At 43.0% G+C, this 23,147-nt stretch overlaps 1 protein-coding gene across 3 annotated transcripts; it reads right to left on the bottom strand.

The window, feature by feature from the left end:
• Window positions 1-2,955: 2,955 nt before the first annotated feature.
• On the bottom strand, window positions 2,956-17,740 carry LOC146567724 (uncharacterized). Of its 3 annotated transcripts, none has more exons than XM_085287724.1 (3): window positions 17,425-17,740; window positions 9,424-9,499; window positions 2,956-7,649 (listed from the first exon to the last, which is right to left on the bottom strand). In XM_085287724.1, the coding sequence occupies exons 2-3, from the start codon at window positions 9,439-9,441 to the stop codon at window positions 5,208-5,210; spliced, it is 2,460 nt and encodes an 819-aa protein (XP_085143850.1). In that variant the 5' UTR covers window positions 9,442-9,499; window positions 17,425-17,740; the 3' UTR covers window positions 2,956-5,207. The 3 variants fall into 3 exon arrangements, with proteins under 3 accessions (XP_085143850.1, XP_085143849.1, XP_085143848.1); XM_085287723.1 differs by having other exon boundaries at window positions 2,957-7,649; window positions 9,424-9,803; XM_085287722.1 differs by lacking the exon at window positions 17,425-17,740 and having other exon boundaries at window positions 2,957-7,649; window positions 9,424-9,867.
• Between the last annotated feature and the right edge of the window lie 5,407 nt (window positions 17,741-23,147).

The raw sequence follows: 23,147 nt of genomic DNA, 5'->3' as shown, positions 1-23,147 counted from the left end.
GGACGCTCTAGGCCGTAGGTCGATGATCAATTTTGTAATCGTATCACCAGACCTGCAACCATATGTTCTGGACACTCGGGTAAAGAGAAGGGCTGAGCTGTCAACTGATCACCACCTGGTGGTGAGTTGGATCAGGTGGCGGGGGAGGACGCTGGACAGACCTGGTGCACCTAAACGCGTAGTGAGGGTGTGCTGGGAACATCTAGCAGAGGCCCCAGTCTGCGAGATCACACACGCACACCTCCGGCAGAGCTTCAACAGTTCGGAGGAGTTCGGAGAGGCCATGGAAAAAGACTTTTGGACTGCCTCGAAGAGATTTTGGCAAACCGTCAGGCGTCTCAGGAGGGGAAAGCGGTGCTCTACCTGCACTGTGTATAGTGCTGGAGGAGCGCTGCTGACGTCGACTGAGAAAATTTTCAGGCGGTGGAAGGAATACTTCGAGGACCTCCTTAATCCCACTGACACGTCTTCCGAGGAGGAAGCAGAGTCTGGGGATGAGGGGAATGACCCGCCAATTTCCGGGGGCGAGGTCACTGAGGCAGTTAAACAACTCCTTGGTGGCAGAGCCCCTGGTGTTGATGAGGTCCGCCCTGAGTTCCTGAAGGCTCTGGACGATGTAGGGCTGTCCTGGTTGACACGCCGCTGCAATGTTGCGTGGAGATCAGGGGCAGTACCTGTGGACTGGCAGACCGGGGTGGTAGTCCCCATCTTTAAGAAGTGGGACCGTAGGGTGTGTTCCAACTACAGGGGATCACACTCCTCAGCCTCCCTGGGAAAGTCTATGCCAGGGTGCTGGAAAGGAGAGTTCGTCCGCTAGTCGAACCTCGGATACAGGAGGAACAATCCCTTGGGGTGTCCTGTGGGAGGTGTTGCGGGAGTATGGGGTGTCTGGCCCATTGCTACGGGCCATTCGATCCCTATACAACCGTTGCAAGAGCTTGGTTCGCATTGCCGGCAATAAGGACTCGTTCCCAGTGGGTGATGGGCTCTGTCAGGGCTACACTATATATATCCAAGCTATATGATCATAATTATAATATTATAATATAAGAATAATATTTCTGATAGAGTCAAAATCAAATTGAATTGGGACCTGGTAAACCGACCTAATTGCTCTTAGGACCAAAGAAGCTTCTCAGAAGATAGTTGAAACATCTTCAAGGAAGTCCAGTTGCCTTCCTTTCAGTGCTCTTTAGACTACCCAGTAAGGTTGGGTGAAATGTAAAAATTTTCCAACCAACAATCGTCAGTCCACTAACTGAGATATTCGCGCATGCGTAGACTTTTTGATGGGCGGAGCAATGTAATCATCCACGGACTGATTTGCGGAACACAGAAGAAGTCCAAACATGGGCGAACTTATTGCCACATTGCACACTGGAAGGTGCAGATAGATTTCCTGTCAAATTTGTATGTTTTTAAACGTTTTGTTTGGAGGGAATATTTTACCTTATTTGCTTGTTTGTTCCAGTATTAATAAAGATACTATAAATTTCGTTCTTTGAATTCTTTTGGCAGCAAAGAAAGCTGAAAAAAATTATCTTTATTTTACATTTCCGGAAACGGAGACCCGAACACATGAACACACACGCTCAGGTCTGAAAGCAGTAGCAGCCAGCATGGTTATATATATTTCCGCTGCACGTCACACACACACCCTCAGTTTACTCAGTTCCTCTTTCTTTGTGTCAGATTTCAGGTGCAGCTCTGCACTAAACTTCCTCTTTTTTTTACTTCTCCTTTCTAAAGTCTGTTGCCAGGGCAACTTGTCACCTTCCGACCTAGATCTTTGTCACCTCTGGGCCTGGTTTATAAAGGCCTCTATTATTAAAATACATGAAACAATCTAATCAGAAAATAAGCATTAAGAATATATATATATTTAAATCCTAACAATACTTTTTGGATTATTCATTTATTTGAGATGCACTAAATCACACTGAAGACTTAACTCTACGCCAGACTTTTATTTTCTTCTTATGTTCGCTGGAAAAGACCTTTTGAAATTTAACTTATTTGTTGTTTGGACAAGCGTGTAAAACATAAACACTAGAACAGCCTGTAAACATGGTTATACTGGAAAAAGAAGCCAGTTTCTCTTTGTTTCCCTCTCCACCATTGTGGTTATTATATTTGAATAAAATGTTTTTGGGTTTTTCTGAACACAGGCTACTGCCTTGCTTTCTATCTGTTATGACTTTGAGTAAATGGATTGCTGCTGCATTTGAGAGCACTATGATGAGGGTGCCGTTAAAACAGCGCTATTATTTAGTTCTCGTGACTGCTTCTATTAGCTTCAACCAACATCATTAGCAAACTTACTCTTGGGCAAATAAATACAGTGCAAAAAAAACCCCAAACATCCATTTATTTTACTTAAACAAGCAGCTGTTTTTTATGTGTATTAAAGCTATATAAATATTTAACAGTGCAAATGCAAATTCCTTTCTGAAAGTTTAACCAAAAGGCATTTCCAGTAGAAATGGGCTGACATATCCTGAGCATAACCATGTATAACATCCACTGAAGTTAAAAAGAGGTGCTTTGCTACATTAAACTGCAGTGTGCCAAATAAAAAAGTCAAATATGTATTTTTCGGACCACAAGGTGCATGGGATTATTAGGCACATTAAGCGAAACAAAGCAGTCAGATAAATCAAACTATTCAACTCATTCTTCTTGCTTCCTCTACTTCTGTACCATTGATTCATTAATTCTGTATTCTATCACAGCTGCTCTATTCTCATGTTGTTCATGGAAAGCACTCCAAGGGATCATTAACACCGCCCAAAAGATCACTGGCTGCTCTCTCCCCACACTGGAAGTTCTACACAACGTCCACTGTTTTAAAAAGGCCCAAAATATCATAAAAGACACCTCACATCCTGGCCACTCCCTGTTTGAACTGTTGCCCTCAGGCAGACGGTACAGGGCAATCAGCTCAAGGACTAACAGACTCAAACACAGTTGTTATCCAACTGCAATAACACATCTGAGTACTACAAAAAAATGTAACCGACCCAGAGTTTGGGCCGGTAAAACAGATTAAATGTTCCTGCAAAACAGGGAAATGATGAGACAGAGACGACTGGTGAAGTTTCTCTTTGCCTCGCTTCTGCCATATTTATTTATATAATCACATGTATTTTTAATTTGCAGCATCACCATTCTCTATATACAACAGAAATAACAGTAAAACCGTCTGTGTGTTCAAGCTGCAATACCACGATCTTTACATGGGAAACAAGAATACTTCACGTGTAGTGACCTTCAAATCATTTACTCGGTTATTCTCTCTGAATGACAATTCAAAACAATATGAAATGCATGTTCAAATACATTTTACCTCTCTTTAACTCTTAACCCAAATACCTATGTATTCTGATTGTTTTAACCAACATACCAGTGCTTGGTCTTAAACCAATTTAGCTTAGTGGCTCACAAATACATGAAAGAGTCATGTGTATGTCGACAGGCTTAGCTTTAGCTTTAACATTCTCAAAATCACTTTTCAGAACCAGTAAACAGTCGTTTTTCACTGCCAACAGCAGATTAACAATATCAGGACACAAAAAGGAGCTTATTCAGCTAAACGACCCGAAATAAGTGACGAAAGGAAACCAAAATGGCGCCCGCGGCTGGCTGGGCTTTGGCATTTTTTCAGTCCTTCTACTTCATAAAATGTAACCAATAACAGCGTTTACCCGCTGATTTATACCCCCACATTTAGCTATGTTTCTTATCAATATTTTACAACCGTTTTACTATAGTTTTACCGGTTACAAACCTGCAAAACAGGGAAATGATGAGACAGAGACGACTGGTGAAGTTTCTCTTTGCCTCGCTTCTGCCATATTGGAGAGGAGGACCTATGACCTCGCTATTCTGTCTCACTGAACAATGCGCCACCCGGAGGCTGGGGGGTGCAACTACCTCATTACACATAGTTCACTTCGGTGACAAATCTCTCTTTCTTTTAACAAGTACTACTCCTGATGTGGCCACTCTTGTGTTAATCTATGCACGGTCTGAAGCATGTGTGTGGGAATGTATGTGAATGTTTTACTGTTACGTCTTATTAGTATTTTAAGTATTCTATCTATTTTATTTATTGAATTTTATTGTTTTGTTTATATTTTGATATTGCTAGGGATGATGCAATGATCGGGGACCATTCTTAATTTCATTGTTCTTGTGACAATGACAATAAAGTTTCTGATTCTGATTCTTGTTGCAGTATATTAATGACTAACCTCATATTGTGGATGGATTATCTTAGTTGTTCTCCTGACTGAAGTTTGGTCTGTTTACAGCATCCTGCCATGCGATTGCATTTGTCTCTAACCATCAGGAACCTTCACGTTAACTTTTATTGAGTGGAAAAGTGTTAGCGTTCATCCTCCAGCTTTTCTGTTTATGTTATGCTAACATAGCTGTGTTGCTAGCGATCATGTAGCACATTACATACCAGCTAGCCAAACTTCAGTAACCCTACAAACGTCACTGCTGTTTTGTTTCCTGTCTTCATTTATGTTGGAAGTGATAGCAGAGCTGTACGTTAGATTTTTTTCAGAAATTTCTCAGTCAGAACATGCTATATCATGCTTAGGTAACTAGCGAAACTAGCGAGCTAACTTCCGCTAACTTCCTGCTAACTTCTAACTCTGCTAAATGTAATGAATTCTGTTTTCATGGATGCCTGGGTGTTAAACATCATAGTTACACCTGGTAAAGCAACAGCGCTGATTGTTTTATTAAAGATGGAAGAATTTAGACAGTTTTTAACTCCTAGTGATATTCGTTTGACTTCGGGACCTTAAAGGAGTTTAGGAACCAGATTACTCCCAGATTTACAAGCACCTTAGTGCAAAAAAAATGTGCTTTGTTGTCTATCTGACGAACAAACACCACACCAGTTAAGTTGCACCATTTTTACAAACTAATTCTGGTTCATCCGTTTCACTCAACAATCTGCTTTCCCCCCCATTCTCATTCTCAATTACCACCGTGCTTTTTCGTCACTGCGCATGCACGGTCTACCCATATTCTACCGCAATATTTCATTTTCTTATCATTGCCTAGCATTGTACCGGTATTACCGTGAACGGTATAATATGGCGCAGCCCTACATGCGAACACAATTTAATGTGAAGAGTTGATCCAAAAAGTCAGTCTTAAATAAGAAGATAACAATATACATACATAACTCACAGTAACTGCACTTGCAGTTTCTTTCTGGTGTGGATCTGTTGGTGGATTTTAAGGTAACGTGGAGCTTTAAAGGTCTTATCACAAACGTCACATTTATAAGGTCTCCCAACAGTGTGGGTAAACATATGGTGTTGTAAGTCTTTATATTTCACAAACAGTTTACCACACTGGTCACAGCAGTAAACGTCATTTCCAGTGTGAATGCGGAGGTGAATATTTCGGCTACTTAGCCAGCGGAAGGTTTTTCCACAAATGTGGCAGCTGTACGCCTTAAATCCGGAGTGGATAACTTGATGATGCTGTAAGTAGGTATGGCGAGCAAAAGCTTTACCACACTGATCACAGCTGTACGCCTTAACTCCACTGTGGCTGAGTTGGTGTGTTTTTAAGCCTCCAGCGTGGGTAAAAGATTTTCCACACAAGTCACAGGTGTATGCTTTAACTCCACTGTGGATGAGTTTGTGTGTTTGTAAGCTAACAGCCTGGGTAAAAGATTTTCCACACAAGTCACAGGTGTATGCTTTAACTCCACTGTGGATAAGTTGGTGTGTTTGTAAGTTAACAGCCTGGGTAAAAGATTTTCCACACAAGTCACAGGTGTATGCTTTAACGCCACTATGGATAAGTTGGTGTGTTTTTAAGCTTCCAACCCAGGTAAAAGATTTTCCACACAAGTCACAGGTGTATGCCTTAACTCCACTGTGGATGAGTTGGTGTGTTTGTAAGTTAACAGCCTGGGTAAAAGATTTTCCACACAAGTCACAGGTGTATGCTTTAACTCCACTGTGGATGAGTTGGTGTGCTTTTAAGCTTCCAGCCCAGGTAAAAGATTTTCCACACAAGTCACAGGTGTACGCTTTAATGCCACTGTGGATGAGTTGGTGTCTTTTTAAGCTTCCAGTGCGGTTAAAAGATTTTCCACACAAGTCACAGGTGTATACTTTAACGCCACTGTGGATGAGTTGGTGTCTTTTTAAGCTAACAGCGTGGGAAAAAGATTTTCCACACAAGTCACAGGTGTACGCTTTAACCCCACTGTGGATGAGTTGGTGTGTTTGTAAGCTTCCAGCCCAGGTAAAAGATTTTCCACACAAGTCACAGGTGTATGCTTTAACGCCACTGTGGATGAGTTGGTGTGTTTTTAAGCTAACAGCCTGGGTAAAAGATTTTCCACACAAGTCACAGGTGTATGCTTTAACTCCACTGTGGATGAGTTGGTGTCTTTTTAAACTTCCAGCCCAGGTAAAAGATTTTCCACACAAGTCACAGGTGTACGCTTTAACTCCACTGTGGATGAGTTGGTGTCTTTTTAAGCTTCCAGCGTGGGTAAAAGATTTTCCACACAAGTCACAGGTGTACGCTTTAATTCCACTGTGGATGAGTTGGTGTGTTTGCAAGCTTCCAGCGTGGGTAAAAGATTTTCCACACAAGTCACAGGTGTACGCTTTAACTCCACTGTGGATGAGTTGGTGTGTTTGCAAGCTTCCAGCGTGGGTAAAAGATTTTCCACACAAGTCACAGGTGTACGCTTTAACTCCACTGTGGCTGAGTTGGTGTCTTTTTAAGCTTCCAGTGTGGTTAAAAGATTTTCCACACAAGTCACAGGTGTACACTTTATATCGACTGTGGATGAGTTGGTGTGTTTTCAAGCTTCCAGCCTGGGTAAAAGATTTTCCACACAAGTCACAGGTGTATGCCTTAACTCCACTGTGGATGAGTTGGTGTGCTTTTAAGTTTCCAGCCAGGGTAAAAGATTTTCCACACAAGTCACAGGTGTATGCCTTAACTCCACTGTGGATGAGTTGGTGTGCTTTTAAGCTTCCAGCCTGGGTAAAAGATTTTCCACACAAGTCACAGTTGTATGCTTTAACTCCACTGTGGGTGAGTTGGTGTCTTTTAAAGCTTCCAGCCCAGGTAAAAGATTTTCCACACAAGTCACAGGTGTACGCTTTAACTCCACTGTGGATGAGTTGGTGTGTTTGTAAGCTAAAAGCCTGGGTAAAAGATTTTCCACACAAGTCACAGGTGTACACTTTATATCGACTGTGGATGAGTTGGTGTGTTTTTAAGTTTCCAGCCAGGGTAAAAGATTTTCCACACAAGTCACAGGTGTATGCTTTAACTCCACTGTGGATGAGTTGGTGTGTTTTTAAGCTTCCAGCCTGGGTAAAAGATTTTCCACACAAGTCACAGGTGTATGCTTTAACTCCACTGTGGATGATTTTGTGTTTTTTTAAGTTTCCAGCCAGGGTAAAAGATTTTCCACACAAGTCACAGCTGTACGGTTTAACTCCACTGTGGATGAGTTGGTGTGTTTTCAGGTGTTCAGCCTTGGTAAAATCCTTCCCACGCTCATCACAGCTGTATGTTTTCTCTCCCTTTCTTCTGTGAGGTTTGTCGGCCTCCTGAGAGCGCTGACTTCTCGCTCCATGTTGGTCCTGCAGTGACAGAGATACAAACAGAGGCAGTGAGTGAAATGCAGTCTACTTCTTCTTCTTCTTTGTGTTTAACGGCAGTTGACATCCAACGTAAAGGAGCATTACCACCTCTTACTGTTCCGGAGTATGGGTCAGACAGTGAGTTTACAAGCTGTATCAAAACAAAAAACAAAAAACAAAAAAAACCCTACACTCTTTCATAAACACCTATATCCTTCAGAAACCCCACCAGTTCCCTCACCTGTGCCCTACTACCCTCCAACACACTCTTCAGATTAAATTCCCCAATTCCCCACTCCTTCAATCTATTCTGCAGAACTTTCCTCTGCACATCATAACCCTTACTGCGGTGTAAGGGTATTACATGCTCTACTGTCTCCATCTCCTCCTGGCACACTCCACAAAGCCCCGTCTCATGTTCTCCTATCATCTGTAGTGTTTTATTCAATGCACAATGTCCCAGTCTAAGCCTGGTAATGACCACCTCATCTCTCCTATTACCCCCATAAAACCTACTCACTGCCACCTCCCTCTTAAGATGATACAATTGCCTGCCCGTACTCCCTGAATCCCACCGCTTCTGCCACTCCTGAACAACCTGCCTCCAAACAATACCTTTTGCTTCAGATCCGCTGCTTGTAATTTCCATCTCAGTCCTATTTTTAGTCAACGCTCTTTTCGCCAACCTATCCACCTTTTCATTTCCATTGATCCCTACATGAGCTGGCAGCCAAAGAAAGTGAATATTGCCACCACAACACCTTATTCTGCTGATAGTCTCCAGAATAGCATACAGCATGCCCTGCCTTGTCTTCGAACAAAATGATTGTAGACTTGAAAGAACAGCTGCCGAGTCAGAACACACTACCACCTGCCTGATTTTTGAACACTCTACCCATTTCAATGCTACCAAAATTGCTACCATTTCAACCGAGTATACTGCCAGTCCATCTGAAGTGCATCTGTGTATTCCAATATTTTTTGACGGAACTGCTATTCCAAACCCTGTACTTCCAGTAACTGGATTTTTAGCACCATCCGTGAACACATGAATACAGGAGTCCACAGGAGGGGTCTCCAATAATCATGGGGGAACCACAGAGAACACTACTGCAGGACATATTTTAAGTTCATACACCTGACACTCCTTAGCCCACTGATTCCCCACCTTTCCAAAATGATCCTTCTGACTTCTTCCATACTCCCAGCATTCCAAAAGTACCTCCTTTGTGGGATGTGCGTCACCATGACCACCAAGATGAACCCAGTAATTCACCGATACTTGCTTCCTCCTAAGATCTAGGGGCATTTCTCCCATCTCCACCTGTAGGGCACCAACTGGAGACGTCTTAAAAGCTCCACAGCACACTCTAAGGGCTTCCGATTGCAGAACATCTAAACTTCTCAACACATAGGGAGCTGCTGAACCATATGCCACACACCCATAATCAAAGACCGACCTAATTAATGCCTGGTAAAGTCTTTTCAAAGCAGAAGAGCTCGCTCCCCAACCCCTCCCAGCTACACACCTCATAACATTAATAACTTTTTTGCATTTGTTTCAATCCGGTCAATATGCTCCCACCATGTCAGTCTCAAGTTAAATGCAGTCGTGGAACAAACTGAAACTCCATTAGTGGAATCAAAGATGTCAACAAACACGTCGTAGGTGTGTTACCACCACCTTCTGGTGATATTATCACATTACAATTATGAGTTACAATGAGAGTTGTGACGTGCACACAGTTTCAATAACAGAGATATTTTTGCTCACCTTTTGGGTTGAAGTCATTGTTTCCTCTGTAGTGGCTGAGCTGAGTCTAAATGGCTCATCGCCTCCTGATGATCAGCTGGAACAAAAAATATATTTATATGTATTTCATCCTTGACCAAAAGAAGCTGTGATGGAAAGCTCAAATTCAATTCAATTTTTATTTATATAGCGCCAAATCACAACAAAAGTCGCCTCAAGGCGCTTCATAGATACAGAGAAAAACCCAACAATCATATGACCCCCTATGAGCAAGCACTTTGGCGACAGTGGGAAGGAAAAACTCCCTTTTAACAGGAAGAAACCTCCGGCAGAACCAGGCTCAGGGAGGGCATCTGCTGCGACCAGTTGGGGTGAGAGAAGGAAGACAGGATAAAGACATGCTGTGGAAGAGAGACAGAGGTTAATAACAGATATGATTCAATGCAGAGAGGTCTATTAATACATAGTGAGTGAGAAAGGTGACTGGAAAGGAAAAACTCAATGCATCATGGGAATCCCCCGGCAGCCTACGTCTATTGCAGCATAACTAAGGGAGGATTCAGGGTCACCTGGTCCAGCCCTAACTATATGCTTTAGCAAAAAGGAAAGTTTGAAGCCTAATCTTAAAAGTAGAGATAGTGTCTGTCTCCCGAATCCAAACTGGAAGCTGGTTCAACAGAGGAGGGGCCTGAAAACTGAAGGCTCTCCCTCCCATTCTACTTTTAAATACTCTAGGAACATCAAGTAGGCCTGCAGTGCGAGAGCGAAGTGCTCTAATAGGGTGATATGGTACTACAAGGTCATTAAGATAATATGGGGCCTGATTATTTAAGACCTTGTATGTGAGGAGCAGGATATTGAATTCAATTCTGGACTTAACAGGAAGCCAATGAAGGGAAGCCAAAACAGGAGAAATATGCTCTCTCTTTCTAGTCCCTGTCAGGACTCTTGCTGCAGCATTTTGGATCAGCTGAAGGCTTTTCAGTGAGTTTTTTGGACATCCTGATAATAATGAATTACAGTAGTCCAGCCTGGAAGTAATAAATGCATGAACTAGTTTTTCAGTGTCACTCTGAAACAGGATATTTCTCATTTTAGAGATGTTGCGCAAATGGAAGAACGCAGTCTTACATATTTGTTTAATATGTGCGTTGAAGGACATGTCCTGGTCAAAAATGACTCCAAGGTTCCTCACAGCGTTACTGGAGGCCAAGTTAATGCCATCCAGAGTAAGAATCTGGTTAGATACCATATTTATAAGCTTTTCAGGGCCGAGTACAATAACCTCAGTTTGATCTGAATTAAGAAGCAGAAAGTTAGCGGCCATCCAGGTCTTTATGTCTTTAGGACATTCCTGCAGTTTAACTAATTGGTGTGTGTCATCTGGCTTCATGGACAGATAGAGCTGGGTGTCATCTGCATAGCAGTGAAAATGTATGCTATGTCTTCTAATGATAGCTTGAAGGCCTGTGGTACATAGCCGATCATTAGAGATAGGTTGATCATATTTAAGATAGAAGAATTAATTAATGGCAGGACTTCTTTAAGCAGTTTTGTAGGAATGGGGTCTAAAAGACACGTTGATGGTTTGGAGGAAGTAATTATTGAAGTTAACTCAGAAAGATCAATTGGAGAAAAAGAGTCTAACTTAACATCAATGGTACTAAGAGTAGCTGTAGATAATATTACATCTGTGGGATGATTATTGGTAATTTTTTCTCTAATGATAAAAATTTTATTTGTGAAGAAGTTCATGAAGTCATTACTAGTTAACGTTAAAGGGATGGTTGGCTCAAAAGAGCTCTGACTGTTTGTCAGCCTGGCTACAGTGCTGAAGAGAAACCTAGGGTTGTTCTTATTTTCTTCAATCAGTGATGAATAGTAAGATGTTCTGGCTTTGCGGAGGGCTTTCTTATAAAGCAGCAAACTATTTCTCCAGGCAAAATGATGATCCTCTAAATTTGTGACATTTCCTCTCCAGATTACGAGTCATCTGCTTTAGGGTACGTGTTTGAGAATTATACCACGGAGTCAGGTACTTCTGATTTGAGGCCTTCGTTTTCACAGGAGCTACAGTATCCAGAGTTGTACGTAGTGAGGAGGTGAAATTATTAACAAGATAATCGACCTCTGTTGGGGTAGCGTTCAGATAGCTGCTCTGCTCTGTGTTGGTACAGGGCATTGAAGATGATAACAGTGGGTGGATTATATTCTTAAACTTAGTTACAGCGCTTTCAGAAAGACATCTACTTTGATAAAGTCTACTCTCTACCGCTGTGTAATCAATTATTGTAAATGTAAATGTTATCAGGAAATGATCAGACAGGAGAGGGTTTTCAGGAAACACTGTTAAATGTTCAGTTTCTATGCCATATGTTAAAACAAGATCCAGAGTGTGATTAAAGTGGTGGGTGGGTTCTTTTACATTTTGAGAGAAACCAATTGAGTCTAATAACAGATTAAATGCCATGTTGAGGCTGTCATTTTTAGCATCTACATGGATGTTAAAATCACCCACAATAATTATTTTATCTGAGCTCAGAACTAAATTAGATATAAAGTCTGAGAAATCAGACAGAAACTCTGTGTAAGGCCCAGGTGGACGATAGATGATAACAAGTAAGACTGGTTTCTGAGTTTCACAGCTGGGGTGGACAATGTTAAGCATCAGGCTTTCAAATGAATTAAAAGTCTGTCTTGGTCTTTCATTAATTAATAGGCTGGTGTGAAAAATTGCTGCCACACCGCCCCCTCGGCCTGTGCTTCGAGATTTCTGGTAGTTAGAATGACTCGGGGGAGAGTCATTCTAACTAAGTCATTCATGAGAGCATGAGGGTGGGAATGGATGTTTGTGTCTGTGTGTGCCTGTATTTCTGTGTCTATATGTCAGGTTGGGTGTCAGGCGCCACCTCTCTGGGGACATCTCGGGCCCTCCAAGGTTTGGAGGCCTATCTCCCCCTACCACCACTTCCCCTGCCAGTGGCGGACTCCCTCAGGTGTCGGTGCGTTGGTGGTTCTTTGTGTCCGGGGGTGGGCGTCCAGGTACACACCGGCTCACTCCTTGGCGGCCGCTTATCGGGGCCTGGAGCCTGGGGCTCGCTCGGGCCACTTCGGAGGTGGGGTGCCCCCGGCCTCTCGGCCTGGGGCTCGGTCACTCAGGCACGGCTGGCTGCCGGCGGAGCTCACGGGCGCATCACTGCAACTCCCCCGGGCTTCTGCTCCGTGGCTGCTGAGTGAGCCCTCATCTGGAACTCTCCTCAGCTCTTTCTGGGACAGTGGCGCGGCTGCCCCTCTGTTGGTCTTCCTTGGTCTCTTGCGTTCTGGGGGCCTCTGGATGTCTGGAGTTTTGATCTCCTCCATACCTGCTTCATGCCCTGGAGGACGGGGCTGTGGCCCCCCCACACCCTCTAGCAGATCATTACATGAAGGAACCTTTTAAAAAAACAAGCGCGTCCATGCTCACAGGTGTACACACGGGTGATCACACCCACAAACTACACCCTTTTTGGCTCCTACCTCAAAGCACACTGTGTTCTGTTGATCTTATGTGCTGCACAATAATGTTTAATATTTAGTATTTACTGTCATATTCCCATATATCATTGTGATGTTGTTTATTCTATTACTCTTGTTCTCTTCTGCTTGTTTTCTTCTTTCTTTCTCAGCAGGTGATCCAGGTGGTTGATATATGCATTTTTTATTTCTTTTTCTTTTTTTTCTTTTTTTTTTTTCTTCTGCTCATTCTGTTGGTTTTTGTCTTTTGCCCTTCTCCCCCGTCCCTCTTCTCAGCTGTTTCTCTTTCCCTCTTTCTTTCTCCCCTTCTTTCCCCCAGTCAAGTCTGTCCCGTATTCAGTAAGTGAAAATAAAATAAACAATAAAAGGTGAATCAAATGGACCATTACGGCAAGGCTGGGATGGTCAGTTTGGTAAAGTAAATCCGTTGGGCATCTTTCTTTGCCTTTAGACAACAATTCTGATGGCAAAAGAGCCAAACGGGACAGGCAAAAAGAAAAAAAAAAAAAAAAAAAGAATGACTCGGGGGTGTTGATTCATTTAAACTAACATAATCATCCTGCTGCAACCAGGTTTCTGTAAGGCAGAGTAAATCAATTTGTTGATCAATTATTAAGTCATGTACTAACAGAGACTTGGAGGAGAGAGACCTAATATTTAATAATCCACATTTCACTGTTTTACTCTTTGGTTCAGATGTGGATACTGTATTGTTCTTTCTTTGTAATTGTTTATGTTTAAGTTGTTTGTTTTTGGTTTTTAGTTTGTTTTTTGTCTTTTTGGAAGCTGACACAATCTCTATGGAGATGGGTTTTTGGGGTAGCAGGAGGAGAGAAGCTGCAGAGAGGCGTGTAAGACTGCAACTCTGCTTCCTGGTCCCAACTCTGGATAGTCATATTTTGGGGGGTTTAATAAATTGGTCCATATTTCTAGAAATGAGAGCTGCTCCATCCAAAGTGGGATGGATGCCGTCTCTCCTAACAAGACCACATCGTTTCTGGGACACCACTCAGACAGCCAGCAATTTAAGGAGAACATGCGGCTAAACATGTCACTCCTGGTCTGATTGGGGAGGGGACCAGAGAAAACTACAGAGTCCAACATTGTTTTGGCAAAGTTGCACACCGATTCAATATTGATTTTAGTGACCTCCGATTGGCGTAACCGGGTTTCATTACTGCCGACGTGAATTATGATTTTACTGAATTTACGTTTACCCTTAGCCAGCAGTTTTAAATTTCCTTCAATGTCGCCTGCTCTGGCCCCTGGAAGACAATTGACTATGGTTGCCGGTGTCTCTAGCTTCACGTGTCTGAGAACAGAATCACCAATTACCAGAGTTTGACCCCCGGCGGGTGTTTCGCCGAGTGGGGAAAAACGGTTAGACGGTGTACCTGGGGCTTCTGTTTAGGACTATGCTTCCTCCTCACCATCACCCAGCCGCCATCTTTCCCCAGCTGCTTGGGGTCTGCCGGGGAACAGCTAGCGGGGCCTACGCCATCTTCGGCTGCACCAGCTACAGGGGCCTGGCTAGCTATGGGTGAATGAAGGGTGCGAAGCAGAGTCTCCAATTCAGTAATCCTGGCCTCCAGAGCTGCAAATACGCTACATTTGTTACAGATATCATTATTGCTAAAGGAGGCCGAGGAGTAACTAAACATCTGACACAGACCTCTCTGCATTGAATCATATCTGTTATTAACCTCTGTCTCTCTTCCACAGCATGTCTTTATCCTGTCTTCCTTCTCTCACCCCAACCGGTCGCAGCAGATGGCCGCCCCTCCCTGAGCCTGGTTCTGCCGGAGGTTTCTTCCTGTTAAAAGGGGGTTTTTCCTTCTCACTATCGCCAAAGTGCTTGCTCATAGGGGGTCATATGATTGTTGGGTTTGAGGCGACTTTTGTTGTGATTTGGCGTTATATAAATAAAATTGAATTGAATTGAATGAGCAAGAAAGAGCAGGAGGGACAGGTGAAGTAGCCATGGTGCTAACGAGTCGGCTACGAGCTAGGCTAAGCTAGCGAAACAGTACAGAGAAAGTGAGTGAATACTTTGGCTATAAATTAGGTAGTGAGTACACAGAAAGTGTGCTTCGGATGAAGCACGTGAAGATTATACTATGAAAAAGAATGTATTTAAAAGTTGTTAATTAAATTGGTAAGCAAATAAGCTACTCAGAAACACCACTGTGTTTGAGCAGGAACAGGAAGTGATACTATACCGCAGAGCGAGCGAACACCAAGTGACAGCGCCACCAAGAGTCAGGACCACTCAAACTAAATGTCTTCAGTCAGTGTGTCAGCCTTATTAAATTCCGTTCTTTTGAATTCTTTTGGCGACAGAGAAAGACTGGACTCAGAGTGGTCAAGCTAAAAAAAATAAAGATATTTCCGGAAATTGAGGCCTGTCACACTAACACAAGCTCAGGTCTGAAAGCATTAGAAGCCAGAATGGGTATACAGTGGGGCAAAAAAGTATTTAGTCAGCCACCGATTGTGCAAGTTCCCCCACCTAAAATGATGACAGAGGTCAGTAATTTGCACCAGAGGTACACTTCAACTGTGAGAGACAGAATGTGAAAAAAAAAATCCATGAATTCACATGGTAGGATTTGTAAAGAATTTATTCGTAAATTAGGGTGGAAAATAAGTATTTGGTCACCTCAAACAAGGAAAATCTCTGGCTCTCACAGACCTGTAACGTCTTCTGTAAGACGCTTTTCTGTCCCCCACTCGTTACCTGTATGAATGGCACCTGTTTGAACTCATCATCTGTATAAAAGACACCTGTCCACAGCCTCAAACAGTCAGACTCCAAACTCCGCCATGGCCAAGACCAAAGAGCTTTCGAAGGACACCAGGAAAAGTATTGTAGACCTGCACCAGACTGGGAAGAGTGAATCTACAATAGGCAAGCAGCTTGGTGTGAAAAAATCAACTGTGGGAGCAATCATCAGAAAATGGAAGACATACAAGACCACTGATAATCTCCCTCGATCTGGAGCTCCACGCAAGATCTCATCCCGTGGGGTCAAAATGATCATGAGAACGGTGAGCAAAGATCCCAGAACCACACGGGGGGACCTGGTGAATGACCTGCAGAGAGCTGGGACCAAAGTAACAAAGGTCACCATCAGTAACACACTACAACGGCAGGGAATCAAATCCCGCAGTGCCAGACGTGTTCCGCTGCTGAAGCCAGTGCATGTCCAGGCCCGTCTGAAGTTTGCCAGAGAGCACATGGATGATACAGCAGAGGATTGGGAGAATGTCATGTGGTCAGATGAAACCAAAGTAGAACTTTTTGGTATAAACTCAACTCGTCGTGTTTGGAGGAAGAAGAATACTGAGTTGCATCCCAAGAACACCATACCTACTGTGAAGCATGGGGGTGGAAACATCATGCTATGGGGCTGTTTTTCTGCTAAGGGGACAGGACGACTGATCCGTGTTAAGGACAGAATGAATGGGGCCATGTATCGTGAGATTTTGAGCCAAAACCTCCTTCCATCAGTGAGAACTTTGAAGATGAAACGAGGCTGGGTCTTCCAACATGACAATGATCCAAAACACACCGCCCGGGCAACAAAGGAGTGGCTCCGTAAGAAGCATTTGAAAGTCCTGGAGTGGCCTAGCCAGTCTCCAGACCTCAACCCCATAGAAAATCTGTGGCGGGAGTTGAAAGTCCGTGTTGCTCGGCGACAGCCCCAAAACATCACTGCTCTCGAGAAGATCTGCATGGAGGAATGGGCCAAAATACCAGCTACTGTGTGTGCAAACCTGGTAAAGACCTATAGTAAACGTTTGACCTCTGTTATTGCCAACAAAGGTTATGTTACAAAGTATTGAGTTGTATTTTTGTTATTGACCAAATACTTATTTTCCACCCTGATTTACCAATAAATTCTTTACAAATCCTACCATGTGGATTCATGGATTTTTCTTTTACATTCTGTCTCTCACAGTTGATTTGTAGCTCTGGTGCAAATTACTGACCTCTGTCATCATTTTAGGTGGGGGAACTTGCACAATCGGTGGCTGACTAAATACTTTTTTGCCCCACTGTATATATAGTTCTGCTACACGTCACACACACAGTTTCGATCAAAACAACTCCTTCTGGTCTGAGTAATGTGTGTGTGTTACTTGGTTCCGCTTTTTCCCTCTGGTTTCCTGTGTTCTATTAATATGGCGCTGCAGCTCTATACTTCCTATTTCTTAACTTCCCCTTACTGAAGCCTCTGTTGCTAGGCGACCTGTCACCCTCTAACCTACCTCTTTCTCACAGACTCACAGTTATTATGCTCAAACTTTCTGTGAGCGAAAGCTCAACTTCTCCCAGCATGCTGAGCTAATGATTAGTTGGTGTTTTTCTCCAAACACTCTCTCACTCTTCTCTCAACGTGTTCACAATAAACTGTGAACAGACACCGAGGAGAGCAGCAGAAGACCTCATTCAGGAGCTAAACTCAACATGAACTGAACTCACAGTAAAGTTAGCTCGGTGCTTACCTTTAGATGAGCCCACAAACCGAGAGAAACTCCGCGATGAAGCTGCAACTCTTTCCAAACACAGGAAACAGATCAGGGAGCAGAGACCCACGTGGCTCACGCTGATCTCAGCTACGATCCAGGAGACAAGGGTGGGCAGATCGATGCAGTTATCGATCAGGACGTTGGTAGTGGTTTATGATCGATGCTTTAGTTTGTTTCTCTCCTCTAAGTTCACTACTTTACTCCCGTTTCATGAAAAAGCAGCTCTCTCTGCTCGACTCCTCTCCTGCACACATTTGCTCCACCCCATTTTTCCGACTCTGCTGTGGTTTGTTACTGTGTGGTCACGTGACTCGACTATACATCGTGAGTAGGTGGGGTGTGTTCCAAAAGTATCTCCTCTTTCCTTTTCCTCGGCTCATTTCCTTTTCCTTGATTAAAACGTCCTTTTTGGAAGGAGAATTGCTAAGGACTCAGGAAAAGAGACGAGCGGTGCTGAGAATTGGAACAGCCTCACACTAGTCTCTGTATCAATGTGACACCCTGGAGCGAATCTTATGGACGATCACAAGCGTCACACACCTGGAAATAAAGCATTCTGTCCTTAAATAATGATTTGTGCAATAAAATACAAATTTTAAATCCATTCGCAAAGTAAAGCTTTAAAATAAAACCGTGTTACATTTATACACAGTGTTAGAGCAATGGCATCATCCAACATGGTGGCGTGTGAACATTGCAAGGCTCAGTAGCTGTATCCCAAAACATAAGCCGCATTGTTCGGAGGACCCAGCCTTCGCGGTCTATGTGGGCAGGATCCTTTGAAGACTGAGAAGGCCGGAAATGCGAGGCTGTGAAATGGAACAGTCTATGTAGCTGTTGCTGATCTGTGAGTCTATTGTGCAAGTGGTGTGATATGCCCATGTAGAAAGGACGGCACTGCAACGCTGGACTTGCCCTTACTCTGGGCTCCCTCTTTATTCTGGCAACTGGTAAAAAGAAAACAGCACACAGTCTTCATTAACAGTGTGCAAAGCAACTGCAACATTCAGTTCACCAGCTTGGGAGTTTCTTTTCCTTTTTTTTCTTTCCAAACATAACATATACAACATAACATCAACAAAGGGGGGCAGGGATAGCTCAGTAGGTAGAGCGGTTGCCCCATGATCGCAAGGTCAGGGGTTCGAATCCCCTGAACGGCTACCCTGAGGTACCCTTGAGCAAGGTACCATCCCCACACGCTGCTCCCCGGGCACTGCACTGGTGGCTGCCCACTGCCTCACTGAGTGAATGGGTTAAATGCAGAGAAGAATTTCCCCACGGGGATCAATAAAAGTGTACATTATTATTATCAAAGTCTTTCTTTTAAAAGTTCTGGCTGAAACCAAACCTGTGATTGTATAGTAGTGGTATTATTTATTTATTTTTCTCCTTTTTCCTAACCAACAACAACAATAACATATAAAAACAGATTTTCTATTATAAAACAATCATCATTGTTCATCATTTTTTTCCTATACAACAGCATCAATTAAAACTTATACTTAACAGCGCCTACCTGGTACAAAGAAAACAGCACACAGTTGTCATTAACAGTGTGCAAAGCAACTGCAACATTCAGTTCTGTTAAAAAGAATTAGAACAATTACAATCTCATAGAGAAGCATTAGAGCTGAGTGCAAGGCAAGGCAAGGCAAGGCAAGGCAAGTTTATTTGTATAGCACAATTCAACAACAAGGTGATTCAAAGTGCTTTACAGAGACATTAGAAACAAGAACAAATAAAAAGCATGATTTAAAATTGATTAAAACAAGCAAATAAACTAACTAACTAATTAACAAACAAACAACAAACAACAGTATATAAAATCAAAACAGATAAAATCAGAACAGTAGATAAAATCAGTAGTTAAATGTAAGTTTTGAAATTTAAGCTTAAAGTGTGGATTTGGTGCTTTATTCAAATGCAGCTGAGAACAGGTGAGTCTTCAACCTGGATTTAAATAAACTGAGTGTTTCAGCTGATCTGAGGCTTTCTGGGAGTTTGTTCCAGATATAAGGAGCATAAAAGCTGAATGCAGCTTCTCCGTGTCTGGTTCTGACTCTGGGAACTGATAAAAGACCGGATCCAGATGACCTGAGGGATCTGGAAGGTTCATACTGGGTCAGGAGGTCATTGATGTATTTTGGTCCTAAACCATTCAGAGCTTTATAGGCCAGCATCAGAACTTTAAAGTCTATCCTCTGATGGACAGGCAGCCAGTGTAAGGACCTCAGAGCTGGACTGATGTGGTCCACTTTTTTGGTCTTAGTGAGGACTCGAGCAGCAGAGTTCTGAATGAGCTGTAGTTGTCTGACTGATTTTTTAGGTAGACCTGTAAAGATGCTGTTACAGTAATCAAGCCTACTAAAGATGAATGCATGGACTAGTTTTTCCAGGTCCTGTTGAGACATCAGATCTTTTATCCTTGATATATTCTTGAGGTGATAGTAAGCTGACTTTGTTATTGTCTTAATGTGTTTTTCTAAGTTTAGGTCTGCATCCATCACTACACCCAAATTTCTCACCTGGTTTGTGGTTTTTAGATGTATAGATTGAAGTTCTCTGGTGACCTGTAATCGTTTTTCTTTGGCGCCAAAAACTATTACCTCAGTTTTGTTTTTGTTTAGCTGGAGAAAATTGTGGCACAACCAGTCATTGATTTCCTCAATGCATTTACCAAGAGCCTGTACAGGGCCTCGGTCTCCTGGTGACATTGTGATATATATTTGTGTGTCATCTGCATAGCTGTGATAGTTTATTTTGTTGTTGTTTATAATCTGTGCCAGTGGGAGCATGTAGATGTTAAACAGAAGGGGTCCCAAGATGGAACCTTGGGGAACTCCACATGTGATACTTGTCTGCTCAGATGTGAAGTTACCTATTGATACAAAGTATTTCCTGTTTTCTAAGTATGTTTTGAACCAGTTTAGTACAGTTCCTGAAAGACCTGTCCAGTTCTCCAGTCGTTTGAGTAATATGTTGTGGTCAACTGTATCAAATGCTGCACTGAGATCCAGTAAAACTAAGACTGACATTTTTCCACTGTCTGTATTCAGACATATGTCATTAAACACTTTGGTCAGAGCAGTTTCAGTGCTGTGGTTCTGTCTAAAACCTGACTGGAAGGCATCGTAGCAATTATTCTGTTTTAAGAAGTAATTGAGCTGTTGAGAAACTGCTTTTTCAATGATCTTACTTAAAAACGGGAGATTTGAGATCGGCCTGTAGTTGTTCATTTGTGTCTTGTCAAGATTGTCCTTTTTCAGTATAGGTTTGATTACAGCAGTTTTTAGTGATTCTGGAAACACACCTGATAATAAAGAAAAGTTGACGATCTGTAACAGGTCTGACTCTAAAGTCTTTGAGACCTTTTTGAAAAAACTTGTTGGCAGGACATCTAAACAGCAGGAGGAGGAGTTCAGTTGACCTAAGATGTCCTCCAGGTCTTTGCTGTTAATAGGTTGAAACTGTTTCATGGTGTTTAAACAGTTTTTTGGTGGACACAGTACATATCCTGGATCTGCTGTTGATGTAACAATTGCTTGTCTAATTTTTTGGATTTTTTCAGTGAAGAATTTGGCAAAGTCATTGCAGGCCATGGTCGAATGAAGTTCAGCTGCCACTGACACAGGAGGGTTTGTTAGCCTGTCAACTGTAGAAAATAAGACCCGAGCATTATGGCTGTTTTTAGTGATGATGTCAGAGAAGTAGGACCTCCTTGCATTCCTCAGTTGTAAATTATAATTGTGAAGTTTCTCTTTATAAATGTCATAATGAACCTGGAGGTTTGTTTTTCTCCATCTGCGCTCAGCTTTCCTACACTCTCTTTTTTCATTTTTCACCAGTGTGGAGTTTCTCCATGGAGACTTTTTCCTTCCAGAGATAACCTTCACCTTAATGGGAGCAATAGTGTCCATTACATTTAACATGTTAGCATTGAAGCTATTGACGAGCTCATTGACTGACCCTCTGGGCAGGTCAGGTGTTAATGGGAAGACCTGGTTAAAAATTGCACTACTGTGTTCAGTTATACACCGTTTTGTGATCACTGTTGTTGATATATTTGTGTGGGCTGAGATTTTACTTTCAAAGAAAACACAGTAATGATCAGACAGGCCCACATCAGACACAGTGACCTTTGAAATGCTCAGGCCTTTGGAGATCAGTAGGTCAAGAGTGTGTCCTCTATTATGTGTGGCCTCTGTTACATGCTGAGTCAGCCCAAAGTTGCCCAGAGTGTTACTCAGGTCTTTAGTCCCTTTGTCCTGAGGGTTGTCCACATAAATGTTAAAATCCCCAGCAATAATTACACAGTCAAAATCAACACAGATCACAGACAGCAGTTCACTAAGGTCATTAAAAAAGTCTGTGCAGTATTTGGGAGGCCTGTAAACATTAAGAAACACAACTTTGGATGGGGCCTTCAGCTGTAAAGCCACATATTCAAAAGACTGAAAACTTCCAGGAGATAGCTGCTTACATTGAAATGATTCATTAAATAAGACAGCAACCCCTCCTCCTCTCCTGCTCGCCCTGACCTCACTGATAAAACTGTAGTTAGGAGGGGTCGTCTCGATGAGAACAGCTCCACTGTTACTTTGGTCCAACCAAGTTTCAGTTAAAAACATAAAATCAAGGCTGTGCTCAGTGATTAAATCATTAATTAAAAATGTTTTCCCAGCTAGAGATCTAATGTTTAATAAAGCCAACTTAAGTGTTTTAGAGGTATTACTTGTCCCCTCGTGTTTGGGAGCAGTCTGTGGCACACAAGGTATGTTTACTATGTTTAAAGATCTTTTAGAGTGCAGCTCTCTGTGTTTTGACCAGGCCACATGTCTCCTGTCACCTAAAAGTACAGAAATTTTAAAACCTTCTAGTAAACAGGGTCCCAGCTTCTCCTGGGAAAAGTCATCACTGCCATAATCCTCACAGCCCGGACCCTTCACACATCACGCATCAGACTGCGGAGACAGGGCATGAAGAGGAACTAAGGGGGGCGAGGCTGGGCAATGTGACTTCGATTGCTCTGTTGAGGGCGGGGCTCGATGGCGAACCTTTGGCCGCTCTGGTGGGGGGTTTATGGGGGACAAAAAGGGATTGGGACGGGGGGTAGATCTGAGCCCAGCATTGACCCGCTCCATCATCTCCTCAGTGAATTTCAGGTGTGGGGAGGAGGGAGAAAGGGAGGGGGAGGAGGGTGATGGCCTGTCAGGGGTTTGGGGGACTGGGGAAGGTCGTGGTCCCTGGTCCTGGTCGTTGGTGTTGTTGAGAGAGTTGGAGGCAAATAGGGACCCCTCTTCTTGCCTTAGATGTCTCTCCTTTCTGAGGCTCTTCCTCAGATGCCATGGATGTCTCTCCTTTCTGAGGCTCTTCCCGGGTGGGGGCAAATGGAGCTCCTCCTCAAGGTTTCTGCTGGGCTTTGTCTGTTCTTGGAGTACTGTTTGTTCCTCTTTATGAGATAACTCCTCGTTTATCTCAGCCTTGGCACCAAGCACGGATGGATGACGTATGGAATAAAACAAGTTGGAGGTGAACAGTTTCACCCCTGACTTGTTAAAACAGATGCCTGCGTTCCCAAAAAATATTAAAGTTGTCGATAAAGTGCACTGAGTGGTCAGCACATGCTGATATAAGCCATTTATTCAGTGTAAACAACCTGCTGAATCTCTCGTCTCCTCCTCTGACCGGCGGTACAGGTC

This window comes from Mchenga conophoros, linkage group LG9 (assembly GCF_057382185.1).
Source record: "Mchenga conophoros isolate Kocher_MC1m ecotype Shallow Benthic linkage group LG9, M_conophoros_male_GT1.1, whole genome shotgun sequence".
NCBI lineage: Eukaryota > Metazoa > Chordata > Actinopteri > Cichliformes > Cichlidae > Mchenga > Mchenga conophoros.
Note: the sequence above shows the minus strand (reverse complement) of the source record. Positions and strands in the feature narration are given on the sequence as shown.